The sequence below is a fragment of the Dasypus novemcinctus genome, chromosome 15 (assembly GCF_030445035.2).
Source record: "Dasypus novemcinctus isolate mDasNov1 chromosome 15, mDasNov1.1.hap2, whole genome shotgun sequence".
NCBI lineage: Eukaryota > Metazoa > Chordata > Mammalia > Cingulata > Dasypodidae > Dasypus > Dasypus novemcinctus.
Genome location: NC_080687.1, coordinates 99176620 through 99201665, shown reverse-complemented (window position 1 = coordinate 99201665; position 25046 = coordinate 99176620). Strand labels below are relative to the sequence as shown.

Below are 25046 nucleotides of genomic sequence, written 5' to 3'. Positions count from 1 at the left end.
AGACTAATGATGTAGAGCATCTTTTCATATGTGTGTTAGCCATTTGTATATCATTTCAGAAATGAATATTCAAGCCCTTTACCTATTTTTTAACTGTTATTTGTCTTTTATTGTTGAGTTGTAAGAGTTCTTTGTATGTTCTGTATGTTGAACTTTCATTAGATACATGATTTGCAAATATTTTCTTCCATTCTGCGGGTTGTCTTTTCACATTCTTTTTTTTTTTTTTTTTTAAAGATTTATTTATTTATTTAATTTCCCCCCCTCCCCTGGTTGTCTGTTCTTGGTGTCTATTTGCTGCGTCTTGTTTCTTTGTCCGCTTCTGTTGTTGTCAGTGGCACAAGAAGTGTGGGCAGCGCCATTTCTGGGCAGGCTGCTCTTTCTTTTCACGCTGAGCGAGTTTCCTCACAGGCGCACTCCTTGTGCCTGGGGCTTCCCCACGCGGGGGACACCCTTGCGTGGCAGGGCACTCCTTGCGCGCATCAGCACTGCGCATGGGCCAGCTCCACACGGGTCAAGGAGGCCCGGGGTTTGAACCGCGGACCTCCCATATGGTAGACGGACGCCCTAACCACTGGGCCAAAGTCCGTTTCCCACTTTTTTCACATTCTTGATAGTGTCCTTTGATGCACAAAAGCTATTAATTTTGAGAAGTCAACTTATTTGTCTTTTCCTTTGTTGCTTGTATTTCAGCATTATATTTAAGAGATCATTGCCAAATCCAAGAACTTGAAAATATGCCCTTATCTGTTCTTCAAAGAATTATACTTTTTTTTTTAAAGATTTATTTTATTTTATTTAATTTCCCCCCCTCCCCTGGTTGTCTGTTCTTGGTGTCTGTTTGCTGCGTCTTGTTTCTTTGTCCGCTTCTGTTGTCGTCAGCGGCATGGGAAGTGTGGGCGGCACCTTTCCTGGGCAGGCTGCACTTTCTTTTCACGCTGGGTGGCTCCTCACGGGCGCACTCCTTGCGCGTGGGGCTCCCCCACGCGGGGGACACCCTTGCGTGGCATGGCACTCCTTGCGTGCATCAGCACTGCACATGGCCAGCTCCACACGGGTCAAGGAGGCCCGGGGTTTGAACCGCGGACCTCCCATATGGTAGACGGACACCCTAACCACTGGGCCAAAGTCCGTTTCCCCAAAGAATTATACTTTTAGCTTTTATATTTAGATGGTGGGTCCTTTTTGAGTTAATATTTGTATGTGGTTGAGGTAAGGGTCCAGTTTCAATCTTTTACATGTGGATATCCAGTTATCCAAGCAAAATTTGTTGAAGAGACTTCTTACACAAGAAGGTTGCATTTAAGCTAATCATTGAAAGGTGAGTGCAAGTCTTAAGAGGTGAAAAAGTAAGGAAAAAGGCATTATTCTAGGTTGAGGGAGTGGCATGCTCCAGGGACTAGAGGCAAGGTATTGGGGACCGTGGTGGGAAACTAATTTGGAAAGCTAGGCATCAGGCCAAATTATGAGTGTCCTTAATGTCTTACTAATAAGCCTGGCTTTTAAATATCTGTCCCTTAGGTTCTTTCACTAGGCCAACATCTTTGTTTATGCTCCGTATTCTATCAGTAAATACTATTTAGGTAAACAGAAATGTTTTTCTCCTGCACATTTCAGAAAATATATATCTCTTTACAACATCTTTAGTAATACTCCACCTTATAACTCTTCGACATGTGCCATTAAGCTGATTTTTAAATTCTTCTGATAAGAGAAATTGCAAACATGTACTGTAAATTGGTTTTCTGTATATTCTACAAAGAATCATGTCTATCTGAAAATATTAGCATTTGATTAATACCAGTTACTCAGGGACTAAAATAATATTTGTGACTAGTATTCATCATAAAACAGGATAAAAATGAATAAATACCACTCTGGTTTAATAAATTTGTTCATACATCCTTGTTAACTATTTCCCCTACTGTATTTGTAAATTTGATATTGCAAAGGAACCTATTTGCCCCTATTCCAAAGACATTTTAAAAAAGCACTTTTTCAACAATTGAGGCATTTAAAGTTTGTGTGTATGTGTGTGTGTATGTTTTTAAATTGGCAGTGGACTAGAATGGTAAACACAAGTATTTTATTCAAGTGAAACAACATATTAAATGATACGGTATTTTCAAAGACTTGTTCAGGTTTTTGTTGTATTTTTTTACCCTACCCTCTTTTCACTTCCCAGTCTTTTATCACTATATCTTCCTTTGTTCTTTTCTGCCACTGTTTATCCTGCAGTTGTCCTTCATCTTTGAACTCTCAGTTTCCCTCACCCTGAGGTTGTTCCCTACACCACCCCCACTCTGATACCAGCAAGTTCCTTTGGCTGCTCTCCCCTACTGTCACATTCTGCCCCAGTCCTCTCTTTCCTAACCGCTGTCCAAGCCACCTTCGGCTCCGCCTGGACTTGGGCTCCTCTCCATGCTTCTCCTGTAGCGTGCCAGCCTGATCCTTCCACCCTGCCGGTGGGATGGCTTCTTATTCCACTTGGAAACCACGTTCCTCCCCTTGCCTTACAAAGCCCCGCGTGAGCAGGTGCCGGCCCTTCTCTCCACACCACTCACCTTCTTCCTCTGTTTTCCAGCCATCCTGGCCCCGTGTCTCTTCCTCTAACTCACCAAGCTGGTCCGTGCCTTGGGACCTGGGCGCAGTTGTTTCCTTTGCCTGGAATGCTTTGCTCCTCCCCTGACCGCTCAGCCTAAAGGAGCCGCTCACTCCGAGTCTGCAGGCTTACGTATTGTAACGTCTTCACTTCTCACAGCACTGCTCAGTAAATGGGATTCGCTTTTTGTTGTTGATAGTCTGCCTTCTCGCCCCACGATGTACACGTTGAGTGCTACGAGGGCAGTGACCTTGTCGTGTTTACTTGTATTTCCAGCATCTGAACTAGTGCCAGGTGCACAGTAGCTGTTTCATGAGGACTGAATGAGCACGGTTTCCGGGAATGGGCTCTGACTAGTGGAGCCTGTGCTTCCGCCAACAGCAGTATTGAAATGGCTCTTTTGACCCTGTCTTGGGAAGACTGCTGTTATGTAACACAGTGCTCTCTTTCTCTTGTTATGCTTTAGGTATGAAGCCCCACAGATTGCTTTACGTTGTGGGATTATGTTGAGAGAATGTCTTCGACATGAACCACTTGCCAAAATCATCCTCTTTTCTAATCAATTCAGAGATTTCTTTAAGTATGTGGAGTTGTCAACGTTCGATATTGCTTCAGATGCCTTTGCAACATTTAAGGTAAATTTTTCAACCCCACCCCCACCCCAAATCAGCCAGGTTATTTAGTTTTACATTTACTTAAAATTAATTGGCCTTTGGAGAGGCAATTTAATTTTAAAAGGAAAAGTTCTGTTCCTAAGGCCTGAGCATAGCCAGCCGTGTCTGATGCGAATCGTAAGAGGGATTGGTAAAGAGGTCATCTGTTCGGCCACTCCATCACACTGGAACATACAAGTCAGAAGACTTGTTATGAGCTCAGATGGAATGAATTCCATTATATATGGTTAAGCCAAAAAAGGAATATGTAGTATAGTATATTACCATTTATGGTGAAAACAATTTAAAGGGTGTAAGCGGCCATGTAAGTTGTATATGCACTGAAATCCCCCTGAAGGATGCATTAGAAACAATTACATGGTTTCCTTCAAGGGAAAAGAACTGGCCAGCGAAGGGGGAGGAAGAAAAGCATCTTTGAATGTAAAGGACATCAAATCATTTTATTAGTGTAATTTTTAAATTCCCACAAAGGGAAACAATTCTAATATATTATCTTGTTTTTTAATAACCAGCTACATTTTTTTTACAAATTTATTATCTACTTTGTTATTATGTAGGAAATAAATTTCATCTAACTTAATTGTTTTTACAGGCCTATGTTCTCTTTGTTTTTTGATTGAAAAACATATATATGCTGTAAAATTCCCCCCTTTAACCACACTCAAAAATATAATCGAATTGTGTTAATTACATTTACAATGTTGTGCTACCATCACGATCCTCCATTAGCCAAAATTTTTCCATTTCCCCAAACAGAAGCTCTATACCAATTAAGCATGAACTAGTGTCTAAAAACATACTGATTCATGTGTGTTGATCTTTCATCATGCCACTTTGCTAAATTCATTCACTTGTTCTAATAGTTTTGTTGTGGATTTTTCAGGATTTTCTGTATAGAGGATTATATCATCTACAAAAAGGGAAAGTTTCTCTTAATCCTTTCCAATTTGGAAGCCGGTTATTTCTTTTTCTTGCTGATTGCTCTAGCTAGAACTTCCAGTACAATGTCAAATTACACTGAGACAGTGGGCATTGTTATCTTTTTCCTGATGTTAGAGGAAAGCTTTCAGTTTTTTGCCATTGTGTATGATATTAGCTATGGTTTTTTCATAAATATCCTTTATCATGTTGAGGACGTTTTCTTCTATTCCTAGTTTTCTAAATGTGTTTTTTTTTAGGTTTATTTATTTTTGGGAAGTGGACTTGACTCAACACATAGAGTGTCCACCTACCAGGGCTTCCTGACCCATGTGATGAGCTGGCCCACCCACAGTGCTGATGCATGCAAGGAGTGCCGTGCCACTCAGGGGTGTCCCCTGCATAGGGAAGCCCCATGTGCAAAGAGTGCACCCTGTAAGGAGAGCCACCCAGCGTGAAAAAAGTGCAGCCCGCCCTTGAGTGGCGCCGCACACATGGAGAGCTGACGCAGCAAGATGGTGTAACAAAAAGAGACACAGAGTCCCGGTGCTGCTGACAAGAATACAAAGCAGACACAGAAGAACACACAGCAAATGGACACAGAGAGCAGACAACTGGTGGGGGGGAGAAAAATAAATTAAAAAAAAAAAAAGATTTATTTTTTATTTATTTCTCTCCCCTCTCCCCCCCCCCCCCGTTGTCTGCTCTCTCTGTCCATTTGCTGTGTGTTCTTCTGTGATTGCCTGCATTCTTTGTCAGCGGCACCAGGAATCTGTGTCTCTTTTTGTTGTGTCATCTTGCTTCTCCATGTGTGTGGCACCATTCCTGGGCAGACTGTGCTTTTTTCTTGCGGGGCAGCTCTCCTTGCGGGGTGCACTCCTTGCAGGGCACACTCCTTGCGCGTGGGGCTCCCCCACGTGGGGGACACCCCAGTGTGGCAGGGCACTCCTTGTGTGCATCAGCACTGCGTGTGGGCCAGCTCATCACAGGGGTCAGGAGGCTGGGGTTTGAACCCTGGACCTCCCATATGGTAGGCAGATGCTCTGTCAGTTGAGCCAACTCCGCTTCCCTCTGAATGTTTTTATCAAGAAGCAGTCCTGGATTTTGTCAAGTGTCTTTTCTTCATCAATTAAGATGATCATGTATTTTTTTTTCTGTTAATGTGGTGTATTACATTAATTGATTTTCTTATGTTGTACCACTCTGGCATACCTGGATAAATTTTACTTGATCATGGTGTATAATTCTTTTAATGTGCTGTTGAATTCAGCTTGTTAGTATTTCGTTGAGGATTTTTGTATCAATATTCATAAGGGATATTGATCCATACTTTTCTTTCTTGTAATTTTTTTCTGGCTTTGTTAGGAGAGTGTTGTTGCCCTCATAGGATGAGTTAGGTAGTGTTCCCTCCTCTTCAATTTTGTGCAAGAGTTTGAGCAGAACTGATATTAATTTTTCTTGAAATGCTTGGTAAAATTTCCCCGTGAAGCCATCTCGATCTCAGCTTTTCTTAGTTGGGAAGTTTTTGAGATCTTCTCTTCCTTCTTGGGTCAGGGTAGGTAGTTTGTGTGTTTCTAGGGCTTTGTTTATCTCATCTAGGTTTCTAGTTTTTGGTGTGCAGTTGTTCAGAGTATCCTCTTATGGTCCTTTTTATTTCTGTGGGGTAGGCAGCAGTGTCCCCCCTTTCACTTCTGATTTTAGTTGTGTCCTTTTTTTTTTTTCTTTGTCATTCTAGGTAAAAGTTTGTTGATTTTATTGATCTTCTCAAAGAACCAACTTTTGGTTTTGTTGATTCTAGTTTTTCAGTCTCTATTTCATTTATTTCCACTCTAATCTTTGTTATTTTCTTACTTCTGCTTGCTTTGGGTTTAGTTTGCTCTTCTTTCTCTAGATCCTCTAGTTGTGAAGTTAGGACTTTGATTTGAGATATTTCTTCTCCCCCCCCCCCTTTTTTTTTTTTTTGGAGGTACTGGGAATTGAACCTGGGACCTCATACATGTGATGCACACACTCTTCAACCACTGAGCTATACCTGCTCTGCTATTTCTTTTTTTTTAATTAAGTACCTAGAGCTGTAAATTTCCTTCTCAGCACTGCCTTTGCTAAGTTTTGTTATATTGTATTTTCATTTTCATTTGTCTCAAGATAGTTCTAATTTCCCTTATGATGTCTTCTTTAACCCATTGGTTGTACGAATATGTTCGATTTCCACATGTATGAATTTTCCATTTCTCCCTCAGTTATTCATTCCTAGCTCCATTCCATTGTGGCAGGAGAAGATACATTATTTGACTTCAATATTTTTAAATTTATTGAGACTTGTTTTGTGTCCTGACATATGGTCTGCACTGGAGAATGATTCATATGCACAAGAGAAGAATGTGTATTATTCAATTGGGTGAAGTCTTTTATTTATGTCTGTCAGGGCTGCTTGGTTTAGAGTATCTTTCAAAGCTTCTATTTTTTCCTTATTGATCTTCTTTTCTGTATGTTCTCTCCATTACCAAACGTGGTATATTGAAGTGTCTTCCTATTAATATAGAATTATTTATTTTTCCCTTCAAATCTATCAATATTTGCTTCATATATTCTGGGGCTCTGCCACTAGGTGCAATATAGTTATAATTGTTATGTTGAATTGACCACTTTATCAGTATATCATGACCTTCTTTATCCTTCACAATAGTTTTTGGCTTAAAGTCTGTTTTCTTCTGCTATTAGTATAGCTACCACAGCTCTCTTTTAGTTTTTATTTGCATGATATATATTTTTTCATCCTTTCACATTCAACTTACTTGTTTGTTTGAATTTAAGGTGAGTTTCTTGTAAATAGCATATAGTTAGATCATGCTTTTTTATTCATTCTGCCAATGTCTGCCTTTTGACTGGAGAGTTTAATCCATTTACACTAAAAATAACTACTGATAATGCACAATTTTCTTCTGCCAAATGGCCAGTTAGTATTTATTTAAGTCTTGTAACTTCTTTGACCCACAATTCTTCTGTTAATGCCTACATTCATATTTATTTGATTTTTTGAATTGTGCCATTTTGATTCACCAGTTTCATTCTGTATATATAATTCCAGGTATTTTCTTTGTATTTACCACAAGGATTAAATTTAACATCCTAAGTCTATAACAATCATGTTTGATTTGATAACAATTTAACTTCAATAGCACACGCACACATTAATCCTAATTCCCCACTCTCCTCCTTTTTATTGTACTTCTTACCAATTTTAGCTTTATACATTGTATGTCCAAAACTAGTTTCCACACAGCCACCAGGTGGATTGGCATCTACCTACAGGCACCGGTTGTGCACACTGGGTTACTTTGTCCCTCTGGAACAGGGCCAGGGACCCGCAGAGGAGCTCAGGCTGGCTCCACACGCGTGGGGACAGGTGAGGGAGGGCACAGGACGGGCAAAGGAGCTTCAGCTCCTGTTCTAAAAGGTGCATTTTGTTGGTTCAGCACTTGCCCAGTTACTGCAACTCTTTAACTGGTTTTCAGTGTTGAGAAAGCTGGCTCTGCCGGTTTTTTGTTAGTTGTTCAAAGATTCTGTTGGAGAGCAGCACCCTGGTGTGTCTTATCAACTGGAAGTTCTCCTCTAACTATATATATATATTTTAAGGATTTCTTTTATTTATTTCTCCTCCCCCCACTCCCGGTCCCCCCATTGTCTGCTCTCTCTGTCCGTTCACTGTGTGTTCCTCTGTGTCTGCTTGTATTCTCATTAGGAGGCTCCGGGAACCGATCCTGCGACCTTCCAGACTGGGAGAGAGGCTATTACGCTCTTGATCCACCTCATTTCCCTTTTCTACTACATCCTTTTATTTTCTCTCCTGTGTCTCTTGTTGTGTCACCTTGCTGAGCCAGCTCTCCGCATCGGCTGGCATTCCTGTGCGGGGCAGCATTCCCACATGGGCCAGCACTCCGCATGGGCCAGCTCGCCACGTGGGCCAGCTTGCCTTCACCAGGAGGCCCTGGGCATCGAACCCTGGACCTCCCATATGGAAGACGGGAGCCCAGTTGGTTGAGCCACATCAGCTTACCTCCTCTAACTATATTTTCAAGGACCCTCAGGATTGTTAGCAAAACAATCAAAAATATATTCTGAGAGCATAACAGAAAATAGTGTGTCTAGTTTGAAAATAAAATAGCACAACTTATGACTCCAAGGAGTGATGTTAGCTTCAAAGTTTCTAATTTAGTAAATCATGCGCTCTTCTTAAGATCCTGCCATTATTTAATATGTTTTTGGTATTGCTATCAGTATCTACAGCATGTTTCTTTTTCATTTTTGGCAAATCTTTATCCTTTGAGGGCAGATAAAAGTTTGGGAAACTGAAAAGCTATTTGACATCAAAATTAGTGGATAAAGCAGATGACCAAGTTAGAACTGTTTCATGGTAATAATAATAATGGTAAAGATAATAAAAATAATTTAGAAGTAACTAAAAGAGAGCCTGATTTTCTTCACTGTCTACCAATTGGCTCTGAAGGCCATTCTAGAAGAGGAATTCTAAAAATATTTTACAATGATGATGTATCAGCATCACTGGAAAAAGTTGGTTTTCAAGTTGATTATAAAGTTGGCAATACTCAATTAAATATATATTCATAATCATTAGGTACCTATTTCAACAAATTAACATCGTCCATACACTAATATTAGTCTGTCCATTCATCTTAATTGCTTTATGGACCCAGTTTGAGAGCTGCCTGTGACCTGAAGTTCTTTTCAGTGCCTTTCCAGAGGTGGAGAAAAGGGGAAAGTAGTGATTTGCTGTGCTGAAAACACCTGTCTATTCTGAGGGAATCCCCTAAATCTACTGAAAGGGATGTGAGCTCCCATGGACCCAAGAAGTGTGTAGAGCGTCAGGGAGCAGACGAGCCAATCTGCTGGCCAGTTTAGGTGGGGGGGGGGGGGGGGGCAGGGCCTAAGGAGAGGAAGGCTGGGCAAAGGGACAGGCCTGGGGGGCAAGACTGCAGGCCGGGCCGAGCGAGGGACTGACCGTGACCGAGAAAGCTGGGCAGTGGTGAGTGGATGCTGCCCGGGGCAGAGGAAGGCCAGGCCGACGAGCTGCCCGGGCCCCAGGCTGTGGGGAGCCAGACCCCTCGGGGAGGAGAGTGCAGGTCTCTTGGCATGGGCAGCAGCGCCCGTGAGAGGGGTGTTTGGAGCCCCTGGGGGTGGCGGGTGGCACGTCCCCGCAGGCTGAAGGGCCGCAGGTGTTGTCACGGCTGCTGCCGAGGAGGGGAGCCCAGCGAGCACAGGGCGTGCCGACTGGGGCCCAGGACCGAACTGCCGGCGACCTCGGGGAAGGGGCTGCCCGGTCCCCGGGCCTCGGCTCGCCCGCCGCGCCCTGAGGCACGAGTCTCCGCGCGCAGGGGTGGAGGGCCCCGGCCTGCGCGGTGTGCCCGGCTCTGGCCGCCTCCTGGCGCCTCCCCGAGGAGGACGCGGAGGAGAGGGACCGGTGCCTGCCAAGCCGGGGCCACGCCGGAAAGGGCGAGGGGCAGAAAGAATGGAAGGAGGGGCTTAAGAAGAGGAGCCTCAAGGCGAAGCAGAAGGCTAGCGAGAAGGCCAAGAGAGGAGACCGGGAGGCGAGCGAGGCCGCAGAGCCGGGGCAGCGGGCTCCGGGAGCGCCGACGGGAGGTGGCGGCCAGGCGCCCTGGACGCAGGGCCAGGCAGGGGCGGTGCGCCCGGAGCCCTGCGCCTCACAGGCCGCTCAGCATCACCACCACCCGAAAACTGTAGGGCGCCTGCAGGTGAGCCACCCAGGGGCAACTCTGGACCACGGGGGATACAGACAGATGAAGAACTTCTAATCCAAAGGCAAAATGTCAGAGACTAAACGACGAAGGAGGAGTTTCCTAATAATAGACCTGTTGTTCCATTCCCCACCCCCATTTCTTTCAGATGGCTCTTTGCTGTCATGGAAACAAGCTAGTTCCTTTTTTAAAAAAAAAAAAACATAAATAAGACCTCACAAATAATTACCAACATAGAACAAATGCTGATGGGTGAGGGGGTGGGGAAGCAAGCACTTGATGAAGACATGTTTTTGAAAAATTTCCCAATGATATTGCATCATTTAATCGAATAAAATATACTTGATAATTTCTTGCTATCATGTGTTCAGCCCAATTCCATTTTCAACAATAGTATTGAATCACAAAATTAAAGTATGGTGTTTTGATTTGTCCTAAGGTTATTTCCCATGGAAATTAAGTCAATTACTTAAAAATCTAAATAACCATAAAGCACTTTCTATTAAGTTACCAACATGGGAAACACCCATTTTCTATATTTTGACAAAATTCTTCTGCTTAATTCAATGTAACAAGGACCAAAAATCACTCTTTTTTATAAGTAACTGGTTTCAAGTGGGTTTTTCTTTGTTTTGACATCTTTTTAAACCTTTTAGATTTACCTTTTCCACTGCTGTTTTAGCCTTGTGAGTTTATGTTTTTGTCATGCTGTTGTCTACACATACTCCTTTCCAAACACACTTCCTTACACCCAGGATCCCTTCATCCCTCTGAGAAGCTACATAATCAAAGTGGTTCAAGTTCCATCTCTGCCTGTGTGACCTTGAGCAGACTGCACCTGAGAGTTTCCTTTTCCTTATGTATAAAAGGAAGGAAATACCTGCTTTGCAACTTGCGCAGATTAGAAATAATGTGTGCGAAGTGCTCTGCCCGCTCCAGGCGCTTAGACAGTCGGCCACTCTTATTGCCATGTGCCTGCAACAGAGTGTGCCTCAGGGACTCCACACCGAGTTTCTCCCCAACTGTGCAGAATTAGCTGAGAGTACCCAGATCAGATTTACTTTTAGCATAATACTTAGGCCAGGCAAAGCTTAGCCCTGTCAAAACAGAATTATTAGGAGATAGGAAGAAAGAGTACACTATTTCAAATGTTTGGTGTTTTTAATTTTAAATTCTTTAAAATTTGAAATTATTTTCCTTTGTGGTTTTCTGCTTTTTCCTTTTTGGGTTGGATCCTAGCTAGTTTTTGTCTTTCTTTTCTCATTCAGTTATAAAGTCCATAACAATGCAGCAATCATATTTGTCTGCGTAGTAAATGTATATACATGTTTATGTATGTATGTGTGTATATATGGTGTACTTCCTACAGTTTGTGCATACCTTTATTATGTACATAAATTTGAGTGTGTATCTATGAACATATAATATTTACACACTCATGTGCGTGAGGGGGGACAGTGTAAAAGCAGGATTTACTGACAGTAACCACTACGTGCTAGAGAATTATGTCGTACCATACTATATTCTCCTATTACTGGATATTTAAATTACTTGGTTTTTCCCCATTGGAATCTGGAGGGGCTTCTCCTCACAGCGCTCCCTCCTGGTTCCTCCGTCCATGGGATGACACACCGTCTACCCAGGGGCAGTCCCTGCAGGAGGCAGGTGGTCCTTGGCAGGTGCGTGGCTGCGCAGGGCCCGCAGTGTGCGGCCCTCAGCCCGCGGACGCCTCACCAGCCGCCAGCCCAGAGGGCTCAGCACCCTGAAGAGAGCCATCCTCTACCCTGGGTCGGCCCAGAAAAGCCCTCCTCCTGCCCAGGGGTCCTCCCAGGCAAAACTTGCCCTTAGAAAAGATTCAGGGCGAGCTGGCTAAGCGACACCTGGTGACAGGACCAGTCTGACAGAGCCTGAGCAGTGCGGGAGTGGAGCCCCTGGAGGGAGCTTCCCGCTTGAAAACTCCAGGTCCAGGATGGCACGGAGCAAAGACTGTGTTTCCACTGAGAGGCTCAAGGTCCGGCGTGTTGTGCAGGAATGAGTCATAGGAAATGAATAGCTGGTCTCATTTTTTTTTTTGACCTTGAATATTTGACCTTGAATATTTTCTTTTTATAAATATAGAAATAAGTTGGTTTTGCCATTGCTCCTGCCACCTCTTTCTCTGTGAGGTGTGTTGCATATCTTCTAAATGCTTGTGGAAGTTTTAATTAAATACGTATTAAAGTTTTTCTTTTATAAAATAAATTATTTTGGAAAACTTAAAAATTCTTCTTCGGTTTTTAATTAAATTCTGCCTAGTACATGGCAAGGTATTTAGCCTGTAAGCCCAGATAAAGAAGATTAGGTGAGGCTTGTTTCCTTTGAACATGAAGGTGAATTAAGGCTATAATTGAGGTGTGAGGTGAAGCCTGGCAGAATTCCTTCCTGCTCTGGTTGGGTTTCTGCAAGTTGGCGTCTGTAATAAGATAGGGCTCCTTGCCAGAGCTGTGAAAGGAGACATTGTGCTGGTAGATTGGACACCGCCTGGCCCTTCACCTGAGCCACGAGGCCACTGCTCAGCAGGCTGGGTCACACCTGTGCTTCCAAGATGGGCAGGGAAAAGCAGATGGTTGAAATCCTTCAAAACCGGTTAAACTCTCTTGTGAGATATGGTTTTAGGCCATTCAGAGTTCTTTTTGAAACATGAGTAGTTCTCAATGACATTTTTAAAGATCATCATTAACTTTATTTGAATATTTTTTATGTTGTAATCATAATGTAGTACTGTCAAATCATCTCTGAGGTGCTATTTGTTTCACCACTTAAATTATTTCTACCGTAAATCTAACAATGATATGAATTGAAAGCACTAGGATACCCAGATACCAGATCCACCAATTTTAACATTTTCCCACGTTTGCAGTATCACTGTATCCCTCCAGCCATCCAGCCATCCTTCTGTTTTCTCAGCATTTGAGAATAGGTTGTATACATCATGCTCCTTGAATACTTAATACTTAACACACACGTTTCTGAGAACAAGAATATTCACTTATGTAACTACCTTAAGTACAGTTATCAAGTTCAAGAAATTTTGTTTTTTCATATGTCCCAATAATGTACTTTTGGGCATTTATTTTCTCCGCCATTTTTAGATTGCATCTAGTATCATATACTACAATTTATTATCATTATCTCTTTATTTTCTCTCTTTTTTTTAAATTTTGGAAACATATTTACAACATAAATCTTCCCATCCCCACCCCCTCCTAAGCATAACATTCAGTGGGATTAATCTCATTTACAATGGTGCAGTCCCCTCACCACCATCCATTACTAGAGCTTTCCCTCCACCCCGAACAGAAACTCTGCACATATTCTGTGTAGTTCTTGTTACAAATTACTCGTTTATTCATTGAGTCCCAAACCACTGACTTATCAATTCATTTTGTGCATTTGCCTTTTAAATGCTGTTAGGAAGTGAAAAAGTGGATTTACAAATCAAAAATACAATAGTACTGACATTATTAATTTATTTTTAAAGATTTATTCTTTTTATTTATTTCTCCTCCCCCCCCCAACTCCATAACCTCCCCCCACACACACATTGTCTGCTCTCTGTGTCCATTCACTGTGTATTCTTCTGTGTGTCCGCTTGTATTCTTGTCAGTGGCACTGGGAATCTGTGTCTCTTTTTTGTTGCATCATCTTCCTGCATCAGCTCTCCGTGTGTGTGTGGCGCCACTCCTGGGCAAGCTGTGCTTTTTTTGCACAGCGCGGCTCTCCTTTATGGGGCACACTCCTTGCACGTGGGGATCTCCTACATGGGGGACACCCCTGCATGGCAGGGCACTCCTTGTGCACATCAGCACTGCTCATGGGCCAGCTCCACACAGGTCAGGAGGTCCAGGGTTTGAACCATGGACCTCCCATGTGGTAGATGGACGCTCTGTCAGTTGAGCCAAATCTGCTTCCCAGTACTGGTACTTGTATTTACCCTTGCCATTATCTTTACTGGAGATCTTTAGTTCTTCCTGTGGCGCCAGTTAATTGTCTATGCTCCTTTCCCTTCAGCCTGCAGAACTCCCTTTAGCATTTCTTGTAGTCTAGTGGTGACAAAATCACTCAGCTTTTATTCATTTGGAATGTCTTAATCCTGCCCTCATTTTTGAAAAGCAGTTTTGTCAGATATGGAATTCTAGGATGGCAATTTTTTTCTGTCATCACTTTAAATATGTCTTCCCACTGCTTTCTTACATCCATGGTTTCCAAAGAGAAATCAGCTCTTAATCTTACTGAGGCTCCCTTGTAGGCAGCATATTGCAAGTGCTTGTGGCATTCATAATTCTTTGACTTTGGTAGTTGACAATTTAATTATAACATGGTAAGGTGTGGGTCTATATGAGTTTATCCTGTTTGGAATTTTTTGTGCATCTTGGGTGTATATATACATGTCTTTTGTTAAATTTGGGGAGTTTTCAGCCATTATTTCTTTGAATATTCTCTCTGTTTCTTTCTCTTTTCCTCCAGAACTCACACAGTACATATGTTGATATGTCTGATGGTATGCCCAAAGATTCCTCAGACTCTTCACTTTTCTTTATTCTTACTTCTTTCAGCTCCTCAAACAGGGTGATTTCAATTGTCTTTATCTTCAAGTTCACAGATTTTTCTGCCAGCTCCAATCTGCTGTTGAACCCCATAGGGAATTTTAAATTTCTCTTACTGTTGTCTTCAGTCTGTTTGGTTCCTTTTCATAATTTTCATCTCTCTATTGATTATTTTTGTATTCATCTCTCATTTTCCTGATTTCCTTCTGGTTTTTAGTCCATGTTTTCCTTTAACTCCTTGAGGATACTTGGGACCATTTTTTTAAAAAGTCTTTGGTATGTGTCAAGTCTTGTCTTCCTCACTGATGGTTTCTAATGTTTTGATTTTCTCCTTTGCTTGGGCCATTTGCCTATTTCTGTGTATATTTTGTAAGCTTTTATTGAAACCTAGACATTTTGGTATTGTAATGTGTTATTGCTGGAATTTAGACCCTGAGTTATCTGCTCCACAAGCTTGTGTCCAGCTAGTGCTATGACAGGGTTTTCTTTGAATGCCCGCAGCTAACATATAGGAGGGCGGGGGGAGGAAATAAAATGCCCTTCCCAGTCTTTGCAGATGGACCTGTGGAGTGTTCTCCTGCAGAGTTTGTCCATACAGCGGGTCTGGAGAATACCAACAGTAAAAGCTCGGTGCCTCCCTGGGCCTTTCTGCGCATGCACACGGAGCCCCGGGCATTCCCCTATTTATGCGCCGCCCCAGGCGCGCAGCTTGACTGCTTTCCCACAGCGTTCTGTAGCATTCCGTGAGCCCCTCTACAGGCAGGCAAGTTCTGGGGTGCCGAGTCCCTCAGCCACCATCAGTCAGACCGGGCCAGACCTGCCTGCTCCCAGCATGTGCCAGCGGCCACTCTGCTCCCTCTGGAGCCAGGACCAGGGATCCACACCGCGTGCACGGCCCGCGCTGCGCTGAGCCTGCGAGGGGATGTGGAGGCGCCACGCAGGGCGCCAGGAGACCCTACCACTTTTTAAAATATATATTTTTTATTTATTTTTAAAAGATACATCGATCACAGTAAATGTTACATTACCCTATCACGTTTAAGTAGACTTTTTCTTGATTCAGCGCTCGCCCTCTTAACTGCAGGCCTTACACTGTTTTGGGGGCTTTGAGAAGGGTGTTTCTGCCAGTTCTTGCTCGTAGTTCAAGACTTGTATTCCACAAGAGCCTCGGCTCCCCACTCCTCGTCCTCATCAGGGAAGGGGCTCCGTTTCTTTTTTGCCTGTGGAAGCATGTATACAACATAACCTTTCCGGTCTCTATGCTCCCAAGCATATCGCCCCTGGACTACGCACATTCACAATGTTGTGCAACCCTCACCGTCATCCACGACCAGAACTTTTCTCTCACCCCAGAGACCCTGCACTCGGACACCAACTCCCTTCTCCCCCTCTTTGCCCCTCGCAACCTGTACTCTGCTTGCGTTTCTGTGAATTTGCATATTCCTGCTATTTCATCTAAGCGGAATCCTACAGTGCCATCCCTTTGTGTCTGACTTATTCCACTCCACATGGTGTCGTCACAGTTCACGCATGTCGAGGCATGTATCAGAGCTTGGTTCCTTTTTGAGACTGAGCGATGTTCTATTGTATGTATATACCTCGTTTTGTTTATTCCTCTGCTAATGGGTATTTGGGTTGCACCCCCTTTTGGCTACTGTGAATGAAGCTGCTATGCAAACTTCTGTTCAGGCCATTGTCAGATCATGTACCAATTCTATGTTTACTTTCCGAGGAACTACCCAGCTGTATTCCACAGTGGCTGCACCATTTCATATTCCCAACAACATGTGCTAAGGTTCCTAATACTCTGCATCCTCCTCAGCACTTGTTATTTTCCGTTTTTATATGTTTGTTTTAATAATAGCCATTCTAGTTGGTATGAGGTGTATCACATTGTGGTTTTGACTTAAGTTTCCCTAATGGCAAATGACGTTGAGCATCTTTTCAGGTGCTTATTGGCCATTGGAGAAATATCTGCCCAAGTTGCTTGTCTTTTTAAGTGTTTTTTAAATATGAAATAAACTTGTATTCCACATTGTCAACTAAGGTAGTTAGTAATGGAAATAATGTGGCATAAACAAAAATATTCTTCTGATATTTTAATGTTTCCTATTAATGGATTTATAACATCTTAGAAGGAAAGGACGAATGTATAAAATTTATCAGGTATAATAATTTGTTTCACTTGGCTGTTTTTTCCTAGGATTTACTAACCAGACATAAAGTGTTGGTGGCCGACTTCTTAGAACAAAATTATGACACTGTAAGTAGAAATCGTTTTTAAGACTCTACCTCATTCTTCCTCTCCCTCCTGTCCTCTTCAACCTATAAACACCCACCCCTGTGCTCCATCCACAAAAGAAACCAACCGTTCTCAGCCAAATCCTCAGTTTACCTGCTGCCTTGAACTCAGGTTGTCAGGGAGTTTTATGGGAGGTGGGGCTGGCAGGAGGTCAGGGCTTTCTCGATTTTCACTCGCTTCCTGCTGTCTCCTGGAGCCTGAGAGACCACTGGCACCAGCTTGTCTGGACCCTGGGTTAGGAGCACCCATGTACCCTAAGAGGCAGGAGGGGACCCGAATGGAAGAGCACCACCCTCTTAAAATAAATCCTTTAACTTTGGTGAAACTACCAAATGTACCTTTCTCCCAGCTCCCCGGTAACAGGGGGTCCAGCACGTCCTTTGCAGATGTGGCTAAGATGTTGCCCTGGTAAGAACCTTCCCTGGTCCACCATCCCTCCCAAACGCCCACACACCACGCACACGTGCCCCCTCACTTTCCACAGTCTGTTATTGCAAGGTGTCTGCCTTTCTGGCTGGCCCTTGAGCTTCCTGAGGGACAGGAACCTTATTTGTGGAACACAGAGGGTCGGGAGTACAGACTCCAGCATCTCCCTGCTTGGCTCTGAGAGCCGCCTCTGCCTCTTGCGGACAGTGGGACTGTGGGCAAGTGACTGTCCCTACTGCAAAGTGCAGACGACGGTAACACCTCCCTACTGGATTCGCTAGGAGGATTTAAACTTTTAGCCTCATGCCACCGTAGGCCCTCAACGTTAGTTGTTCTTACAAGGTTTATCTGATAAATGTAAATGATCCATAAAATCAAGATCAATAAGTCTTTCGTGTAAAAGAGCGTAATTACCATGACCTGAATGTGTTCTGTGTTTTTGGTTTTCTCCTGTCTGTTCACTCTTCTCGCACACTGCCTTGGTACTCGTCGTCCGCGGGCTGCGCTTGCACACGCACCCTCACGCGCGGCTCCCTGAGGGCCAGGCCTGCTTTGCACCTCCCGGGCTCCCCCGCGCCTTCGGCCATCTGCCGGGTGCTCGGGCACCTGGGTCCTCGGAGCAGCGCGTCCACGCACGGCGGAAGCCGGGCCCTGGGCTCCCGCAGCCTGGCTCCTGCCCGGGGCCGCAGCGGGAAGCAGGAGGCCCGGCCACCAGGCGGGGAGCGGCAGGGCGCGGGACCCCCGGGCCATCCTGACGCAGTGCTGGCCCCTGCCCGCCGGCCACCCCGTGAATTTGTCAGTTTTGACTCTTCACGGGTTGCTGCGTGAAACCCTAAATGTATTCAACCTTGTCCCAAATTGTTCATGGACCCAGAGTACCGGCGAGGCTAAATAGAGGTCTTTAAAATGGCATAAAATGAGTTACCTTGCCACTGTTAGTAGCTGTTTTGCTCGGGATGATTTATTAGGAGGACTCGCAATTCCTCCATTCCTCCACTCCATTTCTAAGTTTCAAAACTACAGCAAAAAGGAGACGCGTGTCTCTTGTGTCCCTTGTCCCTGTCCCCTAGTGTCCCTCCTTCCCACATGGTGAATGGTGAAAACTGCTTGTGGGCGGTGGTAACGAGCCTAGGTGTGGAAATAGGGTAGAACATATAGCATCCGGGGCTGGGCATCTGCTCCTGAACCAGGAGAACAAGCGAACACTAAGAGAAACCACTGCTGGCTGCACACTCTCATGTTTATTTTGTTTCTATTAGATTTTTGAAGACTATGAGAAATTGCTTCAGTCTGAGAATTATGTGACTAAGAGACAATCTTTAAAGGTAATATCAAATGTCCCAAGTATGTGTTTTTTATTTTTTTTATTTTTTAATTTTTTTTAAAGATTTATTTTTTATTTATTTCTCTCCCCTCCTCCCCTCCCCCCCCCCCCAGTTGTCTGCTATCTGTGTCAATTTGCTGTGTCTTCTTTGTCTGCTTCTATCCTTATCAGTGGCACGGGAATCTCTGTTTCTTTTTGTTGCGTCATCTTGCTGTGTCAGCTCTCCAGGTGTGCAGTGCCATTCCTGGGCAGGCTGCACTTTCTTTTGCACTGGGCGGCTCTCCTTACAGGGCGCACTCCTTGTTCATGGTGCTCCTCTACGCAGGGACACCCCTGCGTGGCAGGGCACTCCTTGCGCACATCAGCATTGTGCGTGGGCCAGCTCCACACGGGTCAAGGAGGCCCGGGGTTTGAACCGTGGACCTCCCATGTGGTAGGTAGATGCCCTATCCACTGGGCCAAGTCCGCTTCCCCAAGTATGTGTTTTTTAATTCTTACGATAGCATCCCCATAGGTTAGCATCTGAAAAATTCTTGTTGACAAATAGTTGGTCTATTATTGAACAAGTAAATACAGAGAATTAAAGCATCTTTCTTTTTGTAACTTGAGAAATATGTTTTATGTTATGACTGTTCTTTGTAGCAAAATAATGTAAGTATCCTTTAACTGCCTCAAATACTTTTTGGAAGTAACAATATAAATAATAAGTACATGATAAAGCAGAATTTCATATATTACCATTAATGAAGAGAACCACAGTTCTCTCCTAAGGCGTATTTTCTGTAGATGAAACAAAATTACACTTAGAGTGAAATTAAAATATGAATATATGTGTTGTACCCTTTTATAAGGAACAATCAGTGAGATTCTTCTATAATTCTCTTTCAGTATATTTTGAAACAGAGTAAGTAGAAAGAAATGACTTTATAGATGCCTTTTAAGCATCTATAAACTCTATTTAGTAGGGTACTTTGCAGAGAAGGGGGAAGGAAAAGATACTGATGAAATCTGACATATAGAATGCGAAAATAAAACTTTCCCTGCAAGGTAACTGACAAAATTCCTGATATCTTTATTTTTAATTGAGGGGGAATATAACTTTCATCCCTGAAATGGTGTTATAGGGCTGAAATGTTATGGGGGTGCTGCTCTCACAGATTTGTAACATTTTTTCTGAAGAATATATATTTTCTACCGTATTATGTTACTGAGTCTCATTCCCTGAGCTTTCTAGTTAGCCAAGGTTTTACCACAGGTTGTTTCTGATACTTCCATCATTTAACATTATATTTTTAAATTACATTTACAACCAGGGTTCAGAAATATGAAACATGGTCATTCCCAAGGAGTTAAAAGAATAATCCTGAAACATTCAACTCTAACAGATATGCAAAAAGATCATTTGATTAAATATACAAGACTGCTTTTCCAATATTGCACTGAAAGAGACTCTGGAAAGAGGTTCAAAGATGATGTAACCAGCTGGGGAAAAAAATTAAGTCAGCCCTCAGGTATCCACAACTGACTTAGTAGGACGCACTCTGGGGGGCATGCTGCGCGCCGTGGGGGAGGTGAGTGGGCACCCTGCTCAGTCATGAGACGCCACAGGCCGGCCATCCAGGCGTCCAGCCAAAGAGAACCGCAGCTCTCTGGCCCTTCTGTTCTGGTGGGGGCAACAGAATAGAGACCACACAGCAAGGAAATATGTCATCTTTTGGTTGATTCTAAGTGCTGCAAAGAAAGTTAAGGCGGGTTAAGAGGACAGAAAATGTTGACTCGGGTGAGGGGCAGGTGCGTGTGCCATTTTGATGAGAAGGTCAGGAATGCCTCTGATAAGCTGACCTTTGAGCAGAGGCCTAAATTTGTGAAAAATTTAAAAATCACTCTAAACCAGGTGTGCGTGTCCCATGGCATTTGCTATTTGTGATTCCATGGGCTACGAATCACCTGTGGGCGTGCCGCCTCCCTCACCTGGCCACAGGCGGGGGAGCACTGAGGAGGGGCACTGGCGGCGGCCACAGCTGCACCTGCAGGGTCCCGCTTGCGTCTGCAGAAGAGGGAGAAGGCTTTTCACAGATAGCTTGTTGACTGTTTTCCTGAACAAGTATGTGATGCTTGTTTATTTCACATGCGGGCTGATGACGTCGGTAGAGCAGTGCGTTCGTCTCCAAACCTCGAACACGATGCCAAGCCACGGCGACGCGTGTAGGCTCTTTGGCGCCACGGCCTTTCGAGCTGACCGCGTGGCCAGCGTTGGCCGTGCCGGCTCTGCCCTCGAGTTGCGCCCTCACAGCCCCAGCTTCACCCTGGTTCCCAGAGGTGGACGCTGCGTCCAGCCAGTCACTGGGCACTCCTGTTAGTCTCCTTTGCGTTGACACCCACGCGGGTGACCTCCTAGTTAGAACCCCACGTGCTGCGCTCCGGGCCGCGGCGCCGAGGCCGAGCGGGGCAGACCCCGGCTGGGGCGCCAGGGCCTCCGGGGAGCTCCAGCTCCTCCCGAAGCCTGGCTAGGGGCAGGTGACAACGAGCTCACCCCGCGGCCGCAGCCTGGCCCCAAGTCACAGAGGTCTTCGCTGCACGGCCCCCGCAGGACCCGAGAAGTTGGGGGCGCTTGTCCTGGACGAGGGCAGCGGCCCTGGAAGGAGGCGGGACGGGCTCGGGACAGGGGAGGTGCTGCCCAGGGGCCAGCTCGAGGGGCAGCTCCTGGCGTCTCCAGTGTGTGGAGCTCGGGTATGCGGGGAGTGCAGGGCGGGGGCCGGCCCACAGGCCACCCTTCGCAGTGGTGACAGGAACTCCTGAACGTCTTCTCGCCTGCTGCCCGCAGGCTTCTAGGCGGAGTCCCAGAGCTGACGGCTCCTTCTCCCCAAGCACCCCGCTTCTGGCTGTCTGCGGCTTCTCCTTTCCCGCAGTCCTGTCCTGTCCCACTCCGCATGGCCTCGTCCTCTCAGGAGCCCTCAGCCCCCCCAGGGCTCGTCTCTGTTTGTAAAGTGGGCCTGGCAGAGCCCGCCCCATGTAAGAGCTACATGTGGGTGTTAAATAAGATCGAGGTAAACCCTGTACCTAAATACTCCTCTGTAGTCATTATCCCTGGAGTTCAGTCTCGGGAAGTTTTCCTGAGTCATTGGGTATGAATTGACTTCTTCCTCCCAGGACGTGTTTTAATCCAGGGAATACATAATAGGTACAATTTGTAAAATGGATTGGGGGGGTAGCAAAGAAGAGAGAGAAGACACCCCCTCCCTGCTGCTGGCCGCCCCCTCTCCCCCACTCCAGCCCTCCTTCCTCTTTCTCAGGCTTCTCCAGCTGCAGAAGTCTCTGTATTTCCTGGGGACACTGGCAAAGCACAGACTTTGTATCAGGCCCTGAAACCTTTCTTTAAACTCACCGTTTCCAAACTGATTGTGCTTTCTTCTTATCTACAAATGCCCCAGCCTACGCGTAAGGCAGCTCTCCTGTTCTTTATTAGTTCACCCAGATATACAGCACGGACTGCTATTGCTGCCTAAAATCCTTCATAGTTGTATTTCTTGGAGATACTCGAGTTACAATATGGTTAATCCAGCAGTAGTTGGAGAGTGGGGGAAAAAAAACTAATGAAAGGTGGGTTAGATAAAGCACATCTAAGACTATAGAAATTGTCAAAATGGTGACTGAAGAGTTGATTCTTTTTGGATGCTAGTTTTTTGACAGAGACATTGCAAAAATGGTCCTGTATCACTCTGTTCAAGGAATGAAAAGGGGAAATGACTGTGAAATGCATTTATATATGAACATTGAGTTCTTTAAATATCATTTACTTTTCTTCTATAGAGAGGTTGTATTGGAGAACTCTGCTGGTGTGAAATTTTGTTTTTTCCATTTGGGAATTAGATCTGTGGTACCTGTGTACTCTATCTTGACCTTTATATATTTTAATTCTATAATACTTTATACATACTTGTTTCATAATTTTAGGATGCAATAGAGGTTAAATTATTTTAACAGTGAACAACTTTAACAATTGTCTCTAAGTTGTAAGATTACTACTGTCTTAAGACTCAGGCTATTTTCTGATTTCAGAGAGTTGCTAACTAGTTACCTTTGTTAATCACATTCTAAATTTTCCTGAATTATCTTGGGATGCTTAGATTCCTTGTGCCAATAAAAAATAATTAACAAAGGAATTCCTTTTCTCTCATGTGACAGAGTATGGGAATTTATTTCTTATCTTCTTCAGAGGCCTGGCATTTAATTATGAAGGAATTTTTTTTTAATTTCGTAAAAAAACTAAATTTGTAAAAACTTTGTATTATTTCCACTTGCTGTACACGATTTCACTATGTTCTATGAGGCATATGAACTGTGGAAATTAATGAATAAAATATGAATTTTTTCCATGAGTATAATATTGTTTTTAATGCTTTGTATTATAATGGAATGCAGCATTTTGCCATTGTTAGTATTAAAATAGATTAAAACTTAATGGCTGAAAGATGCAGTGGTGTTAACCAAGTGATTTAACAAAATCTATTGTTTCAGAAAAGCAGTGAAATTGTATTAGTAGAGGATAGATGGAACAGAACTTATTTGTGTAGGTATCCCCATGTAATAAAAATTGAAGCAACTTAGTTCTGAACTAATGAGTGAAGTAACGACTCTGTGTGTGTGTGTGTGCAAGTGTGGGTGTATACATTTGCAGGGTAAATTTTTTTTTAATGAATTTTCCCTGTTGCCAAAAGGGAAAGAAACATTCCCCCACACACACCCTGAAGAACATTTCTGTGAGAATCCTAGTGGTTTTGAGTCTCTTCTCTCACCTACTGATGTGTGTGTATGTATGTGTGTGTATGTTTGTGCACACAAACATGTGTATAAATATACTTACACATGTGTTTGTGTGCTTGGAAGCTGAGCCTCTTCTCAGCTTTACAACCCAGAATTTTATTTCATTTCATTTCCTTATTTTATTTTCTTTTTTAGGGTCTGGGAGCCATCCCTTTGAAATGTAAATTTCTGGGAAGCTAGCACTCTACTATCAGGGGAGTTTAACCTAGGCTCCTGCTTTGTTATTCTCTTTATTATTAGGACAAAAGCAATTAGCAAAAGCAGGTGCCTGCCCCAGGGCTCTGGTGAGCAAGGTGAGCTGTGAGAGAGGGCTGTGAGAGAGGGCGCAGCAAATGATTACCCAGCCTCTTGAGAACATGCGTGGGATGGGATGTGGCTGCCTGGCTGCATAAACAAGGTGGAATTTCTGTCTTTATCATCCCTTCTTTGCACTTTATTCACATGCTTATTCAGAAATAAAACTGCTTTCTTTTCTACGTTTTATGGAGAGGCCTCTGTGTTGGTAGGTTTTTTATTTCCCCACTAGCATGCGCACACACCCCACACAGCTAGGCTGTAAGACGTAGGAAGGTGAGCAAGATTTGCTCCCTCTCACAGCTAACTCCACAGTGCAAGGCAAAGCAAGTCCCCCTGGAAGAGCACAGAGCCCGGGGGCAGCGGAGAGATCCTGCAGCCGGCAAGAGGGAAGGTTTCCTTAAGCAGCGGTGCATGGGCTAGGCTGGGAGGGGAGGAAGGTTTGGCAGCAGAGAGGGGCTGGCTGGTTTCGCACAGGATGGGGAAGGGAGTGGAGCCACACAGGGAAGACTGAGGATGCGAGGGAGTGCGCGGGGAGCTGTGGAAGTGACGGCAGATCCTGGAGGGCTTAGCGGCCGCCTGAGTTTAACTCTCCTGAAGGGCCGCGGGCCTCCAGGGCTGTGCATTCATTCAGTGTGTCCGTGGAATTTGCAGCACGAATGGGCTGATTTTCAGGAAGATTCTTTGACACAAGCTACAGAATGGGTTAGAGTGGGTAAGACGGAGGGAGAGAGCGCTTCCTGAGCCACTGCACGTCCAGGTGAAAGGCACGAGGCTTTGAAGGAGGGTATTGGCGGTAAAAAAAAATGTAATGGAGGCTGTTCAAGAGATATTTAGAGAATCGGCAGGTGTTGGATGTAGATGGATGTGGGTGGCGAGGGAAAGAGGAGCTGAGGAAGATTTCAGTCTCTAGGGTCCTGGTAGACCGCGATGTTTTTAACAAAGGAGAGAAAAAAGGAATTGGTTCTAGAAATGCCAAGTTTGATAGTCTAGAAGAGTGTTCAAGTGGACATTTGGAAATATGGGTTTGGAGTTTTGGAAAAGACATTGGCCTAGAAACTATAGTTTTGGGAGACATCTTCCTAGATGTTATGATGGAAGCCATGGGCGTAAATGAGAGAGTTGGGAGGTAAAAGATAAGCTATCCAAGTACAACACTTGGAAAACTCTTACCTGTGCACTAAGCAAGCAGCAAGGAACCAAAAGAATGCAGTGACCTCAAAGCCAATAGTGAAGAAAGTTTCCAGAAGAAAGAAGGTTCCATTAGCTTTAGATCAGGGGTTTTTAACCTTTTTTGTTCCACAGACCCCTTTGCCAGTCTG

General features: G+C 44.3%; 1 protein-coding gene across 11 annotated transcripts in view; it reads left to right on the top strand.

Moving 5' to 3' along the window:
- CAB39L (calcium binding protein 39 like) overlaps positions 1–25046 on the top strand; it is a 428008-nt gene that overhangs the window by 384676 nt on the left and 18286 nt on the right. For 10 of the 11 annotated variants that reach the window (XM_071208292.1, XM_071208293.1, XM_071208298.1 and 7 more), the window contains 3 exons: positions 3069–3237; positions 16758–16817; positions 18542–18607. In XM_071208292.1, coding sequence (XP_071064393.1) covers positions 3069–3237; positions 16758–16817; positions 18542–18607 — 295 coding nt within the window. Of the gene's footprint in view, positions 1–2366; positions 2536–3068; positions 3238–16757; positions 16818–18541; positions 18608–25046 lie in introns of those variants that run through there. The other variant, XM_071208300.1, reaches the window with a different exon arrangement.